Source organism: Heterocephalus glaber, unplaced genomic scaffold (genome assembly GCF_053883595.1).
Source record: "Heterocephalus glaber isolate CG9 unplaced genomic scaffold, H.glaber_assembly_v1.0 deba00000901, whole genome shotgun sequence".
Classification (NCBI taxonomy): Eukaryota; Metazoa; Chordata; class Mammalia; order Rodentia; family Bathyergidae; genus Heterocephalus; species Heterocephalus glaber.
Window position 1 is genome coordinate 41,956 of NW_028258171.1, and position 21,354 is coordinate 63,309.

At 35.1% G+C, this 21,354-nt stretch overlaps 1 protein-coding gene across 13 annotated transcripts in view; it reads left to right on the top strand.

The window, feature by feature from the left end:
- The window catches only part of Mipol1 (mirror-image polydactyly 1), a 277,529-nt gene that overhangs the window by 41,744 nt on the left and 214,431 nt on the right, over nucleotides 1–21,354 (top strand). For all 13 annotated transcript variants that reach the window (XR_015450059.1, XM_087208007.1, XM_087208004.1 and 10 more), the window contains 2 exons: nucleotides 14,161–14,194; nucleotides 14,454–14,624. Coding sequence is in view for 12 of the 13 variants with exons in the window: in XM_087208007.1 (XP_087064133.1) it covers nucleotides 14,161–14,194; nucleotides 14,454–14,624 (205 nt within the window). In the remaining variant the exon portion in view is untranslated. The remainder of the gene's footprint in view (nucleotides 1–14,160; nucleotides 14,195–14,453; nucleotides 14,625–21,354) is intronic.

Genomic DNA, 21,354 nt, shown 5'->3' on the forward strand with positions numbered 1-21,354 from the left:
GAATCATGAAATATTTTCTCTCAATAAGAAATATTAATTCCTGAAAGACCCTTCTAATTTTAGGAAAAGAAACTGAGAAATATTACGGTATTAAAAGTTATCAAACTTTCCTCATGGAGTATTTCAATTAAGTAGTATCATTTGACTAACAGATAAGAAATAAAGACTTTAAAACATTTTTTTAAATTAGCATTACTTCAAACACATTTGTAAAATTAGTTCCTGTAACCAAAGTGCCCTCTGTTGTTTAATCATACTTTTATATTAAAAAGAATTGAATTACTGGAACTTTGATCATAGATGGTGGTTTTTTTTCCCAGATTCTTTATTATGTGGAATCCCTCAGTCACTGAATTTTATTTTCAAATAGCTTTTTTCCTTTTCACTTCATTCTTTTGTTTTAGCATCTTCGCTGTGTATTTTGTTTTATTGAATTCATGTTCTTTATGTACTCTTCTAAAATGCAAACCACTAATGGAGAGTTTTCTGCATTTCATTTTAAATCTGTCTGTGTGGCTCTAACAGAATAACTGAAACTAGGGTGTTTGTGTGTGTGTGTGTGTGTGTGTGTGTGTGTGTGTTTGCCATGTTAGGAATTAAACCCAGTGCCTTTCACGTGCTAGGCAAGCACTGTGCCACCAAACTACACTCCTAGCCCTTTTCCTTTTATTTAGTTTGAGATAGGGTTTTCTCTTCTTTTCTTTTTGTATTTTTTTCCTTAAATTCTTTTTTCAGTACATTTTAGGTATACAGTACATTTACATTTATCATTGGGTCCTTGTATCTGTACATGATGTATCTTGGTTCTTATTTTTTCCCCATTACCTGTCTTCACCCCCTCCACCCTTCCCTATTTACAAAGATTGTTTCTGTTTTTTCCTTTTCTCATAATTTTTCCTTTCCCTTCTTTCCTTCCCCCTTCCCCTCCCACTTCCCCTACCCCTTTGGACCTTTTCTTCCTATTTCAAATTATCAATTATTCATTTTAATCATTTTAATTCTTATTTACACTTCCAGTTTCTCATTTGACCCAGCTATCCCCCTGCTGGGTATCTTCCCAAAAGAATTAAAAGAATCACACCACAGCGACATATGTGCACCCATGTTTATAGTGGCACAGTTTGTAATAGCTAAAGCTTGGAAACAGCCCAAGTGCCCGTCAACTGGAAACTGGATAAAGAAGATGTGGGTTTGTTTTTTTTTATAAAATGGAGTACTACTCAGCCATAAAGAACTAGAGACATTTATAGCTAAATAGGTGCATATTGAGGCCATATGCTTAAGTGAAATAAATAGGACACACAGGTGTAAATACCAAATAGTTTTTCTGGTGTGAGATAGGGTTTTCTTAAGTTGCTTGGTTGGCCTCAAACTTGGAATCCTCCAACCTCAGCCTCCCTAGTAACTAGAATTACAGGCCTACAACACCATGCCTGGTTGTGACTGGGTGATTTGTAATGACCAGAAATTTATTGGTTATTTGGTTCTGGAGGCTGGGAGCTCCAAGAACAAAAGGCCAACATTTGCCAAGGACCTTACTGATATGTACATGATTAAATGGAGGAAAGCAGAAGGACAAAAAGAATCAGTGAAAAGGTAGAGCCCTCATGGCCTTATCACTTTCTAGAAAGTCATGTCTCAATAATGTGACTGACAAATTTCAATATGAATTTTGAAGGGAGAAAACATTCAAATTATAGCACCTTGATTTTTCTTTTCTTTTTTATTATGATCTTGCCTTTTTTGCATGATGATTATACTGTGTCTGGAATATTTTTAGTTCTGTCAGTGTGATTTACCAAGACTAACTTGGTCAAGGTCAATGTTCTATATTTCTCCACTGTAAAATTATTTCTATTTCATTTTTCACACTCTACTTCTTGTAAGCAAATTGATAAGTGCAGTCCATACTCAAGAATGTGGGTAGGAGTTTTTTGATCTCTACCTCTACTATAATTTGGATCTTGAATGTTCTCACAAAGGCCCATGTGAAAGGCTTAAGCCCCAGAGTGGTGTCACCGTGGGAAGTGATAGAACCTTCAAGAGGTAGAAGCTAATGGCAAATCTTGATGTCATTTTGGGACATGCCCTTGAAGACGATAGTGGGACTCTGACCCCTTCATCTTGCTGTCATTTGTTTCCTGGCCACAAGGTACAATTTGGTTTGCAAACAGAAGTGTGGCAAAATTTTGTTTTTGTTTGCACACTCTGCATTGAATGACAAACATGATCGCAGCCATCTTTCCCACACAAACACAAATATGACCATCTTTTCCAAAATCATAGAACAGATTAAATTTGTGAACTGAGATACTACTCTAAATGATTTTGTTCTACCAGGTACTTCTACCATGATGTACAGTCTTACCATAGGCCCGGTCCAAAATTATTGGGCCAAGTGATGACGGACTGAAGCAGTATGAACCAAAATAAACCTTTTCTCTATATAAATTGATTATCTTAGGTATTTGTTATAGTAATGTAAAGCTGACTAATGTAACCTACAGGAGAAAATATGTTGTATGTAAATTATTTGTAATTCTTTGTAATAGGAGATCTGTCTCTTCTATTTAATTATATTTTTATTTCAATATGGTCTCAATGACACTCATGTAATATTTCTGATTATAATCTAATACTGTATTATTTATTTTGTTGTTTGAATTGTTCCATCTTTGCCTGTTGAAATCTTCAGGTTAGCTCCGCTATGACTTTGGCATATCTCCATCTTTTTAATTTTTGAATATTTCTTTTTTTCTAGCTCTTTTGGCTTATATTTAGAATGTCATCCAAAACTCTCATATGCAGGTATTTTGGAAGATGATTGGATCATGGGGGTCCCATAGTTATGAATTTGGTGGCTGAGTGTGCCAGGAGGTATGGCCTTTGTTGAGGGCAGGTCACAGCGGGTATAATCCAAAGGGTGTATCTCCCTGTTTGGCTTCTTCCTTCTCTCCTGCTTCCTGGCTACCATGGCAGGAGCAGCTTTCCTCTTGCCACACCCTTCCAACATTCCATTCTCCCTTGTAGCCTACTCCCCATTGACTAAAAACATTTTTTTTTATGTGTTGCTGGGATTGAACCCGAGCTTCATGAATGGTAGGCTAAAATGCTACCATGAAGCTATATCCCCAGCTCATCTCTCCTCCTTTAAGTTGTGGGTGTCAAATATTACGACCCAGTATCAATGAAAGTGACTGGGACAGATTTTATTATCAGAGAAGTGGGAACCCAGTGTTCAGCTGTGGCTTGGGTACTGGTAATAGCTTTCAGCCAGGTCTACATTGAGAACAAAGAACAGAAGATGGGGGGAAAGATATAGAAAGTTTCCAGTTTTGACTTTTAGAAAGGAGTCACTTGCAAAGTTGGGGCCATGGACAGCATGATTGCTGAAAAGATTGACATTACAAAGAAGCCAAGTGCTTTTCATTGGGACAATAGGAAAGCTGGCTTGAAAGCATCTCAGGAATCCATAAAATCTCACCTTTTGCTGGTTTAAAGATGCAAGAGTGAAAGACTGCTTTGTTAAGAGAGGCTGAGGAAACCCAGCTTACTCAAGGCCTCTATAGCAAGGATACAAGGGGGATTAGCTACTGCCTGAAGTGGCACAAGCCTTGGCATCATCCATATGGTCCTGGTTTTACAGGCTTGCAGAATGTCAGAGTTGTGGGGTCAGGGAGCCTTCTGCCTGTATTTCAGAAAGCCTGGGAGACACAGCATGCCTCTGAAAGGGTGCTGTGGGAAACTGTGAGAGTGAAGCCAAAAGTACAGTAGAGGCCACAGGAAGTTGGAGATGCCAAGAACATAGAATGTCTGCTGAGAAAAACAATGACAAGGAGGGAGAAAACATCCTCAAGAAAGACCACGAGGGCTGCAACTGGCAGTGTTATAGGAATGTATCCACCCAAGCCCTTTTAAGCTCACATCTTGCCACACCTTACCCTGGATTCTTGGCACAGACCTACAAGGTATAATGCTTGCCCAAATGGGTTTTGGTCTTGCTTTGGTCACACTCCTTTCTATTCTTTCTCCCTTTTGAATGAGAATGTTTACCCTGTGCCATCTTATGTTGGAAGTGTTTAACTTTTTAAAAAAATTTTACAGGGGCTTACATTTAAGGGTTTACCTCGAGTCTCAGAGGGGACATTGGACTTGGACTTCTCAGCAGTGCTGGAACTGTTAAAACTGCGGTGACTCTTAGATACGTATTTTGTGTAAAGAGATGCATGCAGGTCTTCTGGGGGCCAAGGGCAGAATATTATGGTTTATATCTAGAATGATTCTGAAAACTCTCCTACACTCAGCAGGGCTTTGGAAAGGTAGTTGTATCATTGGGACACTATAATCAGTGGTGTCCCAGTCTATTAATGAGTTAAGCAGCTGAATGTGCTGTCAGGAGGGGGATCCTATTTAGTCAGGTCACTAGGGACATGAACTGGAAGGATTATAGCTTCTTCCTTGGTTCCTCTTTTCTGTCCTGCTTCCTTACCACCATGATATGAGAAGCTTTATGCTGCCAGAGCCTTCCACCATGCTATTTCTCACTTGTAGCCTGCTGACCGTGGACTGAAAATATGAGCCCAAATAGTTCTGTCCTTCTTTAAGTTGTGGTTGTTGGGTATTTTGTGCCAACTACAAGAAAGTAATTTAGACATTAGCACTTAGAAGATACTTGAGGGTCACGTTGCATAGAAATTTGTACAGGTAGTCCTCACCTCTAGAACCAACCATTCCTCCAAGGGTTTTATTTCTTCATATTATAAAATGGTATTAGAAATAAAGATCTGGATGCCAGGTGTGCCCTTTGTTTCTGGAGTGCGAATACTCATGATTTCTCTCTGAAGTAGGAAATGTGTGAATACTAATTACTGCATGTGTGTGTATACTAGTATAACTATACCTATATTCAACTGAACATTCGTTTATTTTGAAATCTAATCTAGTATAACAGTTCATTATAGTTTCCCCCTTTCCTCATCTCTCTCAACCATGAGAAACCTTGCTCCCACCAAACACCATCAATTTACCTATTTGTTCATCTACAGTATATATTATGCATTTTTCAGAGCCATTAACACATGCTTCCATGAGATTTTACTCTGTGTGTAGTTCCTGTAGCCTTACAGTTCCCAATCTTACTTAGTTGTCTTCATTCCCCCAACTCTACCTCTTGAAGTGAGGTTATGCCAAATTTTTTTAAATGTAGTTTTATCATAGTCTGCATTCTATCTTATGATCCTTTGACCTCCTGCTTATATTTTATTTGTATGTATTAAAGTTCACTCTGTGTTACAGACATAAGTTCTGTGGGTTTCAGTAAATGCATAATGTCATGTATCCAGAGTAATCCCACCACTTAAATATCCCCGGTCCTTCCTCTAGTCAAACCTACTCACTGTTGCTTCAAACCTGTGGCATCAACTGACATGTTTTCTGCAACTAATAGTTTTTCATTTTCTGGAATGTCATATGAGTGGAATTATACTTCTGTTGCCTTTTCAATCTGGCTTCTTTCACTTATCAGAATACATGTATGCTGATGCAGAAACTGAACCTTGTTCTTTTTCCTTGTTGAATAGTATTCCATCACTTATTTATATATATAAAAGTTTGGTTATTTATATATATAAAAGTCTGTTTTTATTTTTTTTTTTGGTACCAGGAATTGAACTTGGGACCTTGCGCTTGCGAGGCAGGTGGTATAAAAGATACTTTGCTTGCCTCCAGTTTGAACAGTACTTAATAAAACTGTAATAAGCATTTGTGTACAGAGTTCTACCTGAATATAATATTTTCATATCAGTTTAGTAAATGAAGTAGCATGATAACAGATTCTTGTGTTAAATCTATTTTAACTTTATGAGAAACCACCAACACTGAATTAGAGTTCCTGTTGCTCTGCATTCTTGCTCACATTTAGAACCATTGCTTTTGTTTTGTGTTGTTTCTTGTATTTGATAATACCTATTGTAATAGGTTTGTAGAGTTATGTCAATATGTTATTTACATTTTCCTGATGACCTAATTTTGAACGTATTTTATGTTGTTTTTTATCTGTGTATTGTCTTTTGTAAAGTGTCTATTCAGATGTTTGATCAGGTTTTATACTAAATATTTTTCTTTTGGTTTAAAAGAGTTATTTATATTTTAGATAGAAGCATTTTAGCAGATAAGTGGTTTGCATATATTTTCTTCCACTCCATATCTTGTCCTTTTTTGTTTTGTTCTGTTTTTGGTACCAGGGATCGAATTTGGGACCTTGTGCTTGCAAGGCAGGTGGTGAAACCACTGCACTAAATCCCCAGCCCTCTTGTCTATTTTAAAAGTCTTTTAACAGTATGATTAACAGAATACAACTTTTGAATTTTGTAAAACGTGGCTTAACGTTTGTTTGGTTTTTTGTTTTATAGTTGTGCTTTTTGTATTGATTCTAAAACTCATTGCCAAATGAAAAGTCACACAGATTTTCTCCCATATTTTCTTCAGCTTGTAAACTTTGTGTTTACATGTATATCTGTGATCCATTTGGAGTTGATTTTGTGAATGGTATGACGTATATGTGGAATTCTTTTTTATTTTGTATGTGAACATTCCTTTATTCTACTCCAGTTTATAGAAAAGACTATCATTTATCTATTAAATTTCTTTTTCCCTTTGTCAAAAATAAGTTGGCCATATTTATGTGGTCATATTGCGGATATGATATTCTGTTCCACTGATATATATCTGTACCCAGTTGCCAGTATCAGACAGTCTTGATTACTTGAGTTTATATTAAGTCTTGAAATCAGACTTCAGTCCTCCAAACTTGCTCTTTATTACATACAATTCTTTTGACTGTGTTAGTACCTTTGCCTTTAGATACAGATTTTAGAATCAATTTGTTTATATTGCATAAGTCTTTACTAGAATCAAATTTTTTATATATACTTTCAAAGTATATATCCTTTTTAAATTTTCAGTTATGCATCTTTTAAAACTTTAGACATATGGAAATGATTGATGTTTAAAGAGATGGAGTTATTTTTCTTTTTTATGTTAAATTCTTTTATTGGTACATTTTAGGTATACAACACAATTACATTTCTCATTGGCAATTGTACCTTTACAAAATGCATCTTGTTTCTTATTTTTCCCCATTCCTAGCCCTCCCTTCACCCCCTCCACCCTTCCCTATTTATAAAGACTTTATTTCCATTTTTTCCATTTCTCATCATTTTTCCTTTCCCTTCTTTCCTTTCCCCTGCCCCTCCCACTACCCCTACCCCTTTGAACCTTTTCTTCCTATTTTGCATTATTGATTATTCATTCTAACCATTGGTACATTTTAGGTATACAATGTAATGACATTCATCATTGGAAATTTGCACCTTTACATAATCTCTCTTGGTTCTTATTTTTCACCCTTGCCCAGCCCTCCCTTCAACCCCTCCATTCCTCCCTATTTACAAAGATTTTGTTGCTATTTTTCCATTTTCTCATATTAATCCCATTCCCTTCTATCCGTTCCCCTATCCCTCCCACTTCCTTCCCCTTTGCCCCTTTTCTTCCTGTTTAACATTACCTATTATGCATTTCAGTCCTTATTTACACTTTCAGTTTCTCACACCAGAGAAACTATTTGATATTTATACGTATGTGTCCTATTTATTTCACTTAAGAGTATCACCTCAATGTGCATCCACTTAGCTATAAATGTCTCTAAGTTTTAATTTTTTATGGCTGAGTAGTACTCCATTTTATTTAAAAAACCACATTTTCTTTATCCAGTCTCCAGTTGATGGGCATTTGGGCTGCTTCCAAGTTTTAGCTATCACAAACTGTGCTGCTTTGAACATGGGTGCACATATATCACTGTGGTATGATTCTTTTAATTCTTTGGGGAAGATCCCCAGCAGTGGAATAGTGAGCAGGGTTAAATGGGACTTCCAGTCCTAGTTCTCTGAGGTATCTCCATACTGATTTCCACAGTGGTTGCACCAGTCTACACTCCCACCAGCAGTGGAGCAGGGTTCCTCTTTCCCCACAGCCCCGCCAGCATTTGTTATTGGTTGATTTCATGATAGCAGCCATTCTTTCTGGAGTGAGGTGGAATCTCAGCGTTGTTTTCATTTGCATCTCTCGAATGACCAGTGATGTTGAACATTTTTTCATGTATTTATTTGCTATTTCTACTTCCTTGTCTGAGAAATGTCTCTTCATTTCAGATGCCCATTTTTGAATTGGGTCTTTAAATTTGGGAGGTCTGATCTTTTGAAGTTCTTTATAGATTCGAGATAGTAGACCTTTTTCTGAGGAAAAGCAGGTGAAGATTTTTTCCCACATTGTGGATTGTCTCTTCACACTGCTGGTGGTTTCTCTTGCTGTGCAGAAGCTTTTTAATAAGAAGAGATCCCACTTGTTGATTGTTTGTGCTAGTTCACGGGCAACTGAGGTTTTGTTAAAAAAATCTTTTCCTACACCGATGTCTTCAAGAGTTCTACCTAATCTCTGTTCCAACTGGTTCAGAGTTTCTATTTTAATATTTAGATCTTTAATCTATTTTGACTTTAGTGCATGGCGAGAGATATAGGTCTAATTTTAATCTTTGGCAAGTTGAAACCCAATTTTTCCAGCACCATTTATTGAAGAGGCTATCTTTCCTCCACTGAGGGTGTTTGGCTCCTTGATCAAAGATGAGATGGGCGAGTGTGTCTGGCGTTGTTTCTGCATCTTCTAATCTGTTCCACTGGTCCTCAGGTCTGTTTCTTTGCCAGTACCATGCTGTTTTTTTAATCACAGCTTTGTATTATAGTTGGAGATTGAGGATTGTGATACCCCCTGCCATGTCTCTGTTACCTAGAATTGCTTTTGCTATTCTGGGTCTCTTCTTGTTCCAAATGAATTTTTGGATTGTTTTCTCAAGGTCCATGAAGTATGCTGCTGGGTTCTCAATTGGAATTGCATTAAATCTATATAGCAGTTTTGGAAGTATGGCCATTTTCACTATATTAATCCTTCCTACCCAGGAGCAGGGGATATCTGTCCATTTTCTTATATCCTCTTCTATCTCTCTTTTCAGAGTGCTATAGTTTTCAGAGAAGAGGTCTTTGATTTCTTTTGTTAGGTTGATTCCTAGGTATTTCAGTTTTTTGAATGCTATTGTGAAAGGAATTATTTGCCCTATTTTTATCTCAGTGAGTCTGTCATTGGTGTAGAGGAAAGCTATTGATTTTTGTGTGTTGACCTTGTAACCAGCTACTTGACTGAATTTGGTTATTAAGTCTAGAAGACTTTTGGTGGAGTTTTTGGGGTCTTCTATATAGAGTATCATGTCATCTGCAAATAATGACAGTTTGACTTCTTCCTTTCCTGTCTTTATTCCTTTTATTTCATTCTCTTGTCTAATTGCCATGACTAATGTTTCCAGAACTATATTGAACAAGAGTGGTGATAGTGGACATCCTTGTCTTGTTCCTGATTTTAGTGTGAAGGATTTCAGTTTTTGACCATTTAGTATGATATTGGCTGTTGGTTTTTCATAGATGGCTTCTATCAGTTTGAGGTAGAGACCATCTATTCCAATTTTTTGTAGGGTTTTTATCATAAATGTATGTTAGATTTTGTGAAATGCTTTTTCTGCATCTATGGAGATAATCATAAAGTTTTTGTCCTTGGCTCTATTGATATAGTGTAGTACATTGATTGATTTGCATATATTGAACCATCCCTGCATCCCTGGGATGAATCCCACTTGATCAAGGTGTATGATCTTGTTGATGATCTTCTGCATTCTGTTTGCCAGTATCTTATTAAGGATTTTTGCATCGATGTTCATTAGTGAGATTGGCCTATAGTTCTCCTTTTCGTTTGGGTCTTTCTCTGCTTTGGGGATCAAGGTGATGCTTGCTTCCAGGAATGAATTGGGGAGTATTGCTTCTCTTTCAATTTCACTGAAGAGTTTAAACAGTAGTGGCAGCAGTTCCTCTCTAAATGTCTTGTAGAATTCAGTAGTGAAGCCATGGGGCCCGGGCTTTTCTTAGTTGATAAGTTTTTAATTACATTTTCAATTTCACTGGTTGATGTTGGGTTGATTAGAATTTTTAGGTCTTCTTCGTTCAACTTTGGTAATTCATATGTATCTAGGAATCTGTCCATTTCTTCTGTGTTGTCCATCTTATTGGCATATAGGTTCTGGAAGTAGGTATTGATGATCCTCTGGATTTCTGCTGGGTCTGTTGTAATTTCACCCTTATCATTCCTAATTGCATGGATTTGGGCCTTTTCTTTCCTTTTTCTGATAAGGTTGGCTAAAGGTTTGTCAATTTTGTGATTCTTTCGAAGAACCAACTCTTGGCTTCATTGATTTTTTTGTATCATTCTCTTAGTCTCCATTGCATTGATTTCTCCTCTGATCTTTATAATTTCCTCCCTTGTATGAGCTTTGGGGTTGTCCTGCTCTTCTTTTTCTAGAAGCTTGAGGTTCAGCATCAGGTTGTTTAATTGGGCTCCTTCTGTTTTCCTAATATGCGTATTCACTGCTTTGAATTTCCCTCCTAAGACTGCTTTCTTTGTGTCCCATAGTTTCCGATATGTTGTATTGTCATTGTCATTTAATTGAAGGAACTGTCTGATTTCTTCTTTAATTTCCTCTGTGACCCATTGGTTATTCAGAAGTGTGTTGTTCAATTTCCACGTGTTTATGAAATTTTTTGAGTTTCTTTTGCTATGGATCGATGGAGTTATTTTTCTGATTTGCCTTTTGTTTCTACTGCACCTCATAACGATGTACAAATACATATTATATTGCAATAAATAGTTTTTAAAGTTTAGAACTCTTCTTTGAGGATTTGTATATACTCTTATGTTCAGTTTATCTGCAGCTAAATAATGCTCTAATATAATTATGTTCACTGATTCTGTTACGTAGTCAGTCACCCATTCTACTCATAAGATTTGCTTCTACATAGATTTTTCTGTTTTTTTAAAAAAATCAGTTTACTCTGCCAAAGATGACAAATCAATTTTTCATCCAGCATCACAACTCTTGAGGTAGAAGATATTAATGTTCAAAGATGGAAAAGATTTGGGCACTTGATACTTGACTAAAGACTCAAAGTCAATAAAGTCACATTGTTAGAATTATGTACCTCAGATTTACTAAGGCCACTCAAATTTAGCACATATAAAATGAAATTTATTCATTCATTCTTAAAACCTTATCTTCTTCCTTAATCCCCTATCTTGATCAGTGACTCAACCAACTACTTACATATCCGAACCAAAACTTCTTTCTTAGAAAACCTATTACATCGATCTTAGTTTTGTTCATTCTGTCTCTCAGCTGATATATCTTAACAAATCCTGTCTTTCTTCCTAATGTTTTATCCTCCATTGCATATCTTCTTGAATTTGTACATTTATTTTTACACTTTTTATGACTGTGTATTGAAATTAGTGTTTCTTCAGGCAGAGCCATTTTCATTTTGTTCTCTGTAGCATTTGTGTTAAGAGAGGAATGGGAATGAGAGAAAAGAAAAACACGCAATCCTCAACTTTTTCTTTCAATTAATCAATTCCATAAATATTTATTGAATATGTACTAATATCAGGTACAGTGCTAGTTGCTGGCGAGTTTCAGCATTATGACCCCAGTTTAAAGAACATGATCTAGGGCCGGGAATTTAGCTCAGTGGTTTCATTGCCTGCTGCGCAAGCTCAAGGACCCAAGTTCGATCCCCGGTACCAAAAAAAAAAAAACATGATCTAAATAAGTAAACAGATACTTGAAACAGTATTAATTGGTACAAGGATTATTTGTTCCTAGAAACAGTTTATAAAGGAGCTTCTACTGTATTATAGTCTAGGAGAACAGATGGGTGGGAATTAAGAAAGGCCATTTATATTAACCAAAAACAACAACAAAAGGAGTAGATATCAGCATAATGTTATATGCTACTGTGGAGGTTCCTTTCTCTTCAGTTGAGTCTGTAGCTTTGGAACTTTCAAGAGATCACTTTAGGCTAAATTTTAGACTTAGTTCTTAACTAAGTTTTACTTTACTCAAGGACATATTTGGAAGGATTAAATATAGAATGTAATTATATAAATTATTTCTGTTCCTTATATCTTCCCTCCTGTGATCTTCAAATTCTGTGTCTTTTTTCCCCATCTCCTTTGCCGCTTCTGACCTACTTAGTATCTCTCTATTATAGTGTGTATCTCATCTTATTCAACTGTTTGTTTGCCTTCCCTTTACCTCTTGAATTTCCAATGCTTGCTTTTTTTCTTTCTTTTTGGCTTCTGTGTAAGACTAGGAAAAAAATAAGGATCCAACAAGTTAAAATGAGTCACAAATACAAATGTACACATACTTGTGTATGTACATTTGATCTCCTGAGATGTTGACATCTTTCTTCAGTCTCTTTTATTCTTAGGTTTTTTAAAAAACATTAATTTTGGCACTGTGTAAAAATGAGAATAAAAGCAAACAAGTCAGAATTTTCTGATTCACTGATCAGTAGTTCTTTGTTCTTTGAGGTTAGGGTTTTTCTTCTTACTATTGAACAAGGTGACTCACTATAGGTTCAGAAAGGAAAAAGGTGAAACTGACTGATTGAGGGATAAATCAAGAAATGTGACATTTCATGCATGGGTCTTTTCACTTAGAGTGCAAGTGCAAGATTGTCAGTCAGAATTTGCCTCGTATAGAAAATCAATCAATACTTGAGCTTGGAGACATTTACATCAGCAAAATTCTTACTAATTATCATGACTTTGTCAAGTTAGACTGTAGTGGGTATAATTTAGAGTTTACACAAGATTTAGATTCTTTTATTTTATTTTTAAAAATATTTTTATTAGTATATGTTTACAGTACATAACAATTACATTCATTATTGGGAAGGAGGTACATGTATATAACAACATCTTAATTTTTTTTTACATCCCCTTCCCTTTCAACCCTCCCTCCTGCCATGTCTTGGTCCTCACGCCATTTTCAAAAGAAAAAAAACCTATGTAAGTTCTTCCAAATGCAGAAAACCATATTTTGGACAACAGTGAATGACAGTTGCTTTAGCCTTTAATATTATTCAAGACTCCCCCTCAACCAATTTTTGAATTCCTAGGTTTGTATATTATTATAGCAAGCTAAAAATTTAGAATTTGCACTTTATAATTTGTGTGATTGCCCCTCAAAATATATAACATGTAATGGTTTGTCGTTTTCTGATACATGAATTTGAACTGGTTTTTGGTGAATCTAACATTTTAAGTCTGATATATGGATCATGAGTGAGCAAAGTAAACCACTTAGTATAAGTCAACAGAATACTTTCTGAAAACAGTAACTTGGATATCTTAACTTTTTAGTATATTTTCAAAATAATTGAGATTGTGTCTAGAATGTATATAATTCCACTAATATCCATCATAGATTTTCTATTAATTTATTCAATTTTGTGGTTGCCTAAATTATAGGCATATTCTCAGATGTTGTTCAGAACTTCTTTCTTTCCCTTTAATGCATTTCCTTCATCTATAAGTACTATGCCTCTTATGAGACAAAATGCATTTATAAGGGAAACCAATTTATTTTCTTTGTATTTTAGTTGAATAATTTCATATGTGAAAACAAGAAAACAGTCATCTGAAAGAGTGGTCCAATTTTGGTCAGCCTTTCTATGTAGTATATTTGTTTTAACAAATAGTGATTCTCAGGTTAGATTTAGTGTAATTATTTGTCATTGCTTTTGAGGGAACATAGTTAAACTTTGTAATAAAAATACTTGCCATGTTTTACTTGTGATGGTGTCCAAAAGAGAGGGAATACAGTTTGTGATAAGAATTGAAAGTCTAGGAATAAATATAATGATGAGTGTGAGTGCTTCTATCACTGGGGAACTTTCTTCATCTAAGCACATATGAACAATTGATCCTTGTAGTCATATATAGCAGTAAACATTAATAACTTAACAGTCTGAAGTCAGTGCAGAAGATATAGAGCATTATTGAAAGATGGAGTCGAGCAGGTGGCACTTTAATATGTTCAGTGTCATGGTTGACTCTAAAGACTAGTCGAATGAAATTACTTGAGGTTCTAAAGATTTAAAAAGCGAACTCATTTTGCTGCACTAAGGAAATGCTACTGATCAGGCTTTCTGTGTCTCTTTTTTCTAGGCTAGAAAATATTAACCCTGAAGAAAATGACATGGTAAGCCATTCTCTGAGGAGATTTCTTGATGTCAGTCTTATATCTTAGAGGCTTAAGTTCAATTGAGTGGGTTTCAAGAACTAAGATGTGGGAAAAAGAAGAATTGACACACTAATAATGTACATCTTTGCTGCAATATGAAAATTCAATAACTTCACTCAGTCAATTTACAATTCACATGTGCCTATTAATTAAAACCCTATATTAAATAAAATATATTAAAACTTCATGTCTGACTAACATATAATGGTGTTGGTAGACATTACAGGAATTACTGAACAGAATAAACAATGCAGACACAGGGATAGCTATTCAGAAGAATGGAGCTATAATTGTGGATAGAATCTACAAGACCAAGGAATGTAAAAAGAGAATAACTGCAGAAGAAATGAATGCTGTGATAGAAGAACGGGATGCTGCTTTGTTTCAGGTAATTCTGCATGTATCCTGAAAAGCATATACTTAACATTTTTTATATTTTATTTAACCATTAAAGTGATTTTTGCCTATGTAGTCTTAATTCACATTAGTTTTTAGCACATAATTAATAGCACAATAAGCGGATATATTAAAATAATTATAAAGCCATTCAAAACACATACCTTCATTTCTTTATAAAATTTATTGCGTCATTGTTTAGTAAAATACGAGCTTTATAACATGTTAATTATTATAAAAATGTAATTATATTCTTTAAAATAATCACTTTTATATGAGATTCCTTACTCAAGTAGCAGTTTTGTGAGGACTGTGAAAATGTCTTTTTTTACTGGTTTATTCCAAATGCCTAATTTACTGGCTTTTAGTAAATATTATTTAATGGGTCAAATTATTAGTGTACTCTTTATTCTGAACATTGCCTAACACCTTCCTGCTCTAACTGAAACCTTATTTCTCCCTGAGACTTCTCTCAAGTAGTGCCTTGTTACTCTGTCCCATACCAGTTATACCACTGAGCCAGAAAGATAATTCATTATTGTTTTTAGGTCATTGTTCTTTTTCCTTTTTTAAACAGCTCCAGGTTTGATACTTACACACCCGACTACACTATTCAGTACACCCTATTGTAGTCATGTACACACTCCTGTCACTTTTATTGTTTCATAAAGATTTGGGGTCTATTGCTCTGTCTCTTTCTTTAACTCACTCCTGTCATAATTCTTGGTGGTTTACGTATCTATGTAGACATTTAAATATGCTAACCTCTCATTTCTGGAGTTTCTCTTTTTCAATCATTGAGTACAGTATACTCCAGTACTTCTGCAATCTAGTCTGTGATCATATTCTATCTTTTTCATTAGGAGTTTCATTGTCAAGCATCCCTATTTTTGATTTTCACCTACTTTCTTTTGGCTCATTTATCCTACAACTCCCAACTTCAGCTATTTTTCAACTCCACTGACACCTCTTTTTATGGATCTTACCCCAATTCTTTTTGATCTCTCAAACCTCATGAATTTCTTTTTTTTTTTTTGGTACCGGGGATCAAACTCGGGTCTTTCCGCTTGCAAGGCAGGCGGCAGAACCACTGAGCTAAATCCCTGGCCCCCTCATGAATTTCTCTTTCCAATCTTGTCTTAAAACCTGGGGCTTCCACACTGAGCTAAATCGCAGCCTTTATTTTTAAATTTTGAGACAGAGTCTTATAGGGTTACCGAGTCCAGGCTTGGACTTGTGGTGCTCCGGCTCTAGCCTCCAGCCCTTGTAGGCTTGCACTACCATGTCCAGCTCTTTTCCTCCTTGCAGAGCTCATAGACGATGGCCCATCACAATTCTCACTAGTTTTCTTAAATTCAGCACTCTTGATCCTCTCTCCCTTTTCCCATCTCACCTAGTAAAATCAAAAACCTGGTTAAATTCATCTTCCTACCTGTTCTGTACCTTCACAGCTTTACTGGAAAGGAGTAAGTCACACCGTTTACTGCCTAAACTTAGCCCTTAGTATTCCATGCATTCTTCTTGGCTTCATTAGTCCATTCACTCTCCCCTCTAGAGGACTGTCTAAAGTCTTTTCCTTTCTCTTTAGATGCACCTCTTTTCTCCAGACAAAAACCTTGCACATGGCACCAACAATTCATCATCTACCAGCCTAACTGCATTTATACCCATATCCCCTGCCTTTTCTGCTTCACTTCTTTTTTACTGTGGCCTTCCTACTTCTTTACTAATTCACATCTTTTCTTCCTCACTCAAGGTCATCACTAATCAGTTGTTCCTTTTCTCTCCTACTTCATCAAATGTTTCCCATTAGTTCATTTCTATCTGTATCCAAAATGCTGTACTGTCTTCCATGGGGCTGGGGCATTTTGGTAAGTATGAATCTGCCTGTGATCATCTTCCGAACTGAGAGCTGAGTATTCCCAAAAGCCCTAATCCTGGAACATCCTGAATTCTAGTGTTTATCTCCTCAGCATTGTAAGACTGTGGTAAACACTATTACTCCACTTTTGTTACTTCAGTTCTATATAACTGCAGAAACTCAGGTATCTCTGTCTCCAGCCAGAGTTCTCTCCTTAATCAATCTGATTTCTTAATCCTTTCTCCATACTTTGAATCTATGGAAATCTCAAAGGGAAAAAAATGCCTGCAGACTTGTCATCTCTTTCCAGTTAACCCCTCTGCCGGATCTTAGCCACTCAAGTTATTGTTGTGGTAACAGGCCTCTGATGCCTTTATACAGATGACTTTTTGTATTTAATCTTGCTGGGTTTGTTTTTGGGGGGGGTGGTACTGGGGATCGAACTTGGGACCTTGTGCTTGCAAGGCAGGCACTGGAACCATCAAGCTAGATCCCTGGCCCTCTTTTTTTTTTTTTTTTTTTTTTTCTGTTCTTGGCTGGAGTATTGGTCTGCCATAAAGGATTCTGTCCTATCTAGATACAAAAGACTGACATTTATCATCAGATTAATAGGAAAAGATATTTAAATTTGTAAAATGAGCACCTATTTTTATATTTTTGTTACCTACTGAATGTATGAAACTTTAGATTACTTACTCAGTGTGCTATTGAAGAGGTTGTTAAAAGTATTTTTGTGTGCTTGGAGACAATTATAGTATAAACTCAAATATTAGGTTTTCTATCATTTATTTTCTTAACTAAAAATAAACACAAAGAATATAATTAAATATTGACTGCCACTCATTCCTTCTTCCTCTCTTTTCCCATTGCCTCTCATCATATAAATAGATAAAGAAATCAACCTTTGGCAGTATTTGCCAACGTCTTTATAAACAGATATTATCTACCACTGTATTATACTTATGATTTTTATGGGAAAGCAGTTGTTGATGATTTATTTTTTTTTTGGGTACCAGGGATCGAACTCAGGTCCTTTCACTTGCGAAGCAGGCAGTGGAACCACTGAGCTAAATCCCCAGCCTGATGATTTATTTTAATTTGTATATTTGTAAGCCATTGGGTCAAGCAATATTTGTTTTTATTTTTATGCTGGAATAATCATATATTTAAACTTTTGTATTAGTATCATATTTTTACCTTGATTTTTTAAAAATACACAATTTGTTTGGAATAGTTGTAGATAACAGAAAAGTTTCAAAGATAGTATGCTACTTAGAGTTCCCATATTTCCCTGATTTTTGCCATCTTACATTGCTGAATTTTTTTTAAAATTAAGTTACCAATGTTGATACATTAGTATTAACTCCTGAACTCTGTATGTTGTTCAGGTTTCACCAGTTTTTCATTTGTGTTCTTCTGCTTCAGGATTTAGTCCATGGTACCACATTGTATTTAGTTTTAATTTCTCCCCAGTTTCCTCATCTGTTCTTGTCTGTGACAACTTGCTAGTCTTCTCCCTACGCCCTTGAAAATTTTGAAGGGCATTACTCATGTATTTTGTAGAATAGCTCTAAATTAGGATTTATTTGATGCTTTTCTCATAATTAAATGGATTCTCTGCATTTTAGAAGAAATACCACAAGGCTTTTACCTTAATTTTAAAGCTATTATTTCGCATAATACATTTTCTAATTATACTGTCTTCTGTATAGTTCCAGGAAAATTTAAGTCTCACTCTATTTTTATACTGAAATTCTTCAAAATTGGTGATAATTTTTTAAAGTTTTAGATATTTGATATCTAAATTTTGATAGATATTTTAGATATTCTTTCAAATCAAGTTGAAAGAACTTTTTTACCTAAATTGGGCTAGTTAAAATCTTATCCTTTTCAGATATATCCTTATACATTTACTTATAACATATTCTTTTCCCATACCTCTTGTATGTGAAACTAAGAATCAAAAGTCTTAAAGTTTTTCATATGATAAGTTAATAATTTATATTGAGCATTTTTTTGTTCAGAGAATTATCTTACCAACCAGTCTTTTATGCTTTCTTCTTTGTCATTTCTTGGCCAATTTATACTTGCATATTTTATTCAAATTGTAAAAATGTATAGAATTAGAAGATAAAGCTGAAAACTTCTGCTTATTCAAATCCTTCTTTGGGATCTTTCACTTTATCATTCTACATGTCCCGTTCTGTTTCCTGATGGTATAACAAAATGCCAAAGGCTGATTACTTTATAAAGAAAAGGGACCTGTTTAGCTCACCATTTTATAGGCTGAAAGTCCAAGTTTCGATGGCTCTTTCTGTTCAACCTCTGATGAGGTCCTCTTGGCAGATGGCATCACAATTGTGGGAGTGTGGAAGAGCTCACATCAGGAAATAGTAAGCTAGATTCACAGGCCAACCTTGCTCTGTTTATAAAAACCTGCTCTTGAAGGATCTAACCAGGTTCCTGCTAGAATTACATAAATCTCTTCTGCTGGCAGCACACCCAATGACTCAACCACTTTCGTCCAGCCCCATCTGTTAAAAGTTCTGCTGCCTCCCAAAGCCACCATACTCTGGTTTCTCTTCAGATGGCATAAATCTTTCACCTCCCAACACCACCACACTGGGGACCAAGCTTCCAGTACATAAACCATTAGGAGGGGCATTCAAACCATACAACTTAACTTGTGAGTTTCTCTCCCACTTCTATTCTTGGGCAAGAATAAAAGTCTCCTTTACTATTCATTTCATGCTTATCTTATTATTGGTTAAAAATTCTGAGAGGGGGAAAAAGGACCCAGTTAACATAACTTGAAAATGAGGATTGTTAGGTAGAACTTAATGCATGTTTGAAAGTTAGGTAGTGAATTAAAACCTATGACCAAAGTTTCATGATTCCTTCCAGCAACATTCAGCTTGAATGTGTTATAACACTGTAGATTCTTGATTTACTTGTGGTTGGAATTTTAGTAGGTGAGGGGCCAGGGAGGTGTTTCAATAATGACCCATGGAGTCTTTTCTTATGTAAAGAAGAAGAAAAGTGATCAATGATATAGAAAAGAGCTAAGGAGACTCAAGTTGTCACAAAAGGAAAAATCCTGAATAGTAAAAAATTAAATCCATTTATTGGAGTTCTTCATTTCTGAAATAATTATTTTAGAGTTATAGTCCAAAGAAGAAGATACTTCAAACAAAGACTTTGAAAAATATTATAATTATTATAATGCTTTCCATAATTTTTATAGATTTATGGAAAATGATGGATAATTTTATCACACAGCCAGATCGAGAATTGATAAAAGAAAGGGAGCACATTTGAGGAAAAAAGTATTACTAATTTAAAATTACAAAGAATTTCCTCTTAACCTAGCAAGCTCAGACATTAAAATCTAAGCAGTTAATATATTGACAAATATTCATAAATCCATGCTAGGTCTGGGTATGAACTTCTCACTTGATATTCAGTGTGACCAAAAGACATTCTGAAAATACAGATTGAGATTGTGGAATGTGCATAAATTAACAAACCCACATGAAGATCAAACCCAAAATCTTGGCCAAAGACACCAGAGTTAACCTACTTTAAGAGAGGAGGTTATCAAATAACCTAGTGTCTTAATCTCTTCTTTGTCAGCACTGCCTTCACTTTGTGTTTTTTGTACTTAGCATAGTGGATTCAATATAATAGGTACAAAATAATTGGTTAAATTAGTAGCTTTGACAAAAAGATCACACTTGAAAGTAAATCATAACATCTAGAATTTCATTTTTCTAGAAAAATAGAAAAGGTTTTTAACATTCCTCATTATAGTTACAGAAAAATTTGTATCATTCTTCCCTGTCACTTTCTTAATTTGCTTTCTTATCTGTCATATAATTTGTTGCTAGTGTTTTTTCCAGTCTAATGGCTAAAGTATATTGTTAATATTTCCACCACTTATAATTATTCTTCCTTTTTCTTATTATAAAGTTTTTATACCTTTTTGAAAATATAATGTTAGAAAGTAAAGGTAAGCAAAAAGAAAAAAAAATTTCTATAAACTCACTTCCTGGAAATAATCATATCTAGATTGTCTTTTTATGTATTTTTATATTTTTATTTATTTAGATTTTTTGAGACAGGGTCTTGCTGTGTAGTTCAGGCTGGTCTTGAACCTACTATGTAGCTCAGGTGGCCTAGAACTCACAGTGATCTTCCTGCCTCAGCTTCCTGAGTGCTGGGATTATAGGCATGTGCTCCCATGCCTGACTTAAGATTGTCTTTATAAAACACATATTACGTTGAACATACTACTTTGTAACCTAATTTTCACTCAGATTTTATAATTTCTCACTCTCCTAGTTTTATAATATGTATATGTTAAGATCTGTTAAATTTGTCAACCATTTGGGAGACTATTCATATTTTTGTTTGAATAATAACTAAATTTTTATATATATTTATGATTCTTTCTCAGGGTTCCCAGGAATAAAAATAATATACAAAGGGGCTGCATATTTAGCTCAGTGGTACTGCGCCTGCCTGCCAAGTGCAAGGTCCTGAGTTCGATCCCCAGTACCAAAAAAGAAAAAAATATATATACAAAGAATATGACATTTAAAAATGAACATATTTCCAAATGACCTTCCTAGAAAAGCTGTACTTTAAAAATGTTATTTGAAACTATTCAAGAGGGATTTCAGTTAATAAAATGCTAAAGACTTACGACACTAGTCCCTTGGTAGTATAAAACTCAAAGTTTTTATGTTTTCTGGTAATATAGAAAATGCTATTCTTGAAGAAGATTTCTAGGCAGTACTGTATGAAGTGGATTTACAAGTATAAATGAAAGTCTAAAGCAGTGATGGTTAACCTTAGTGCC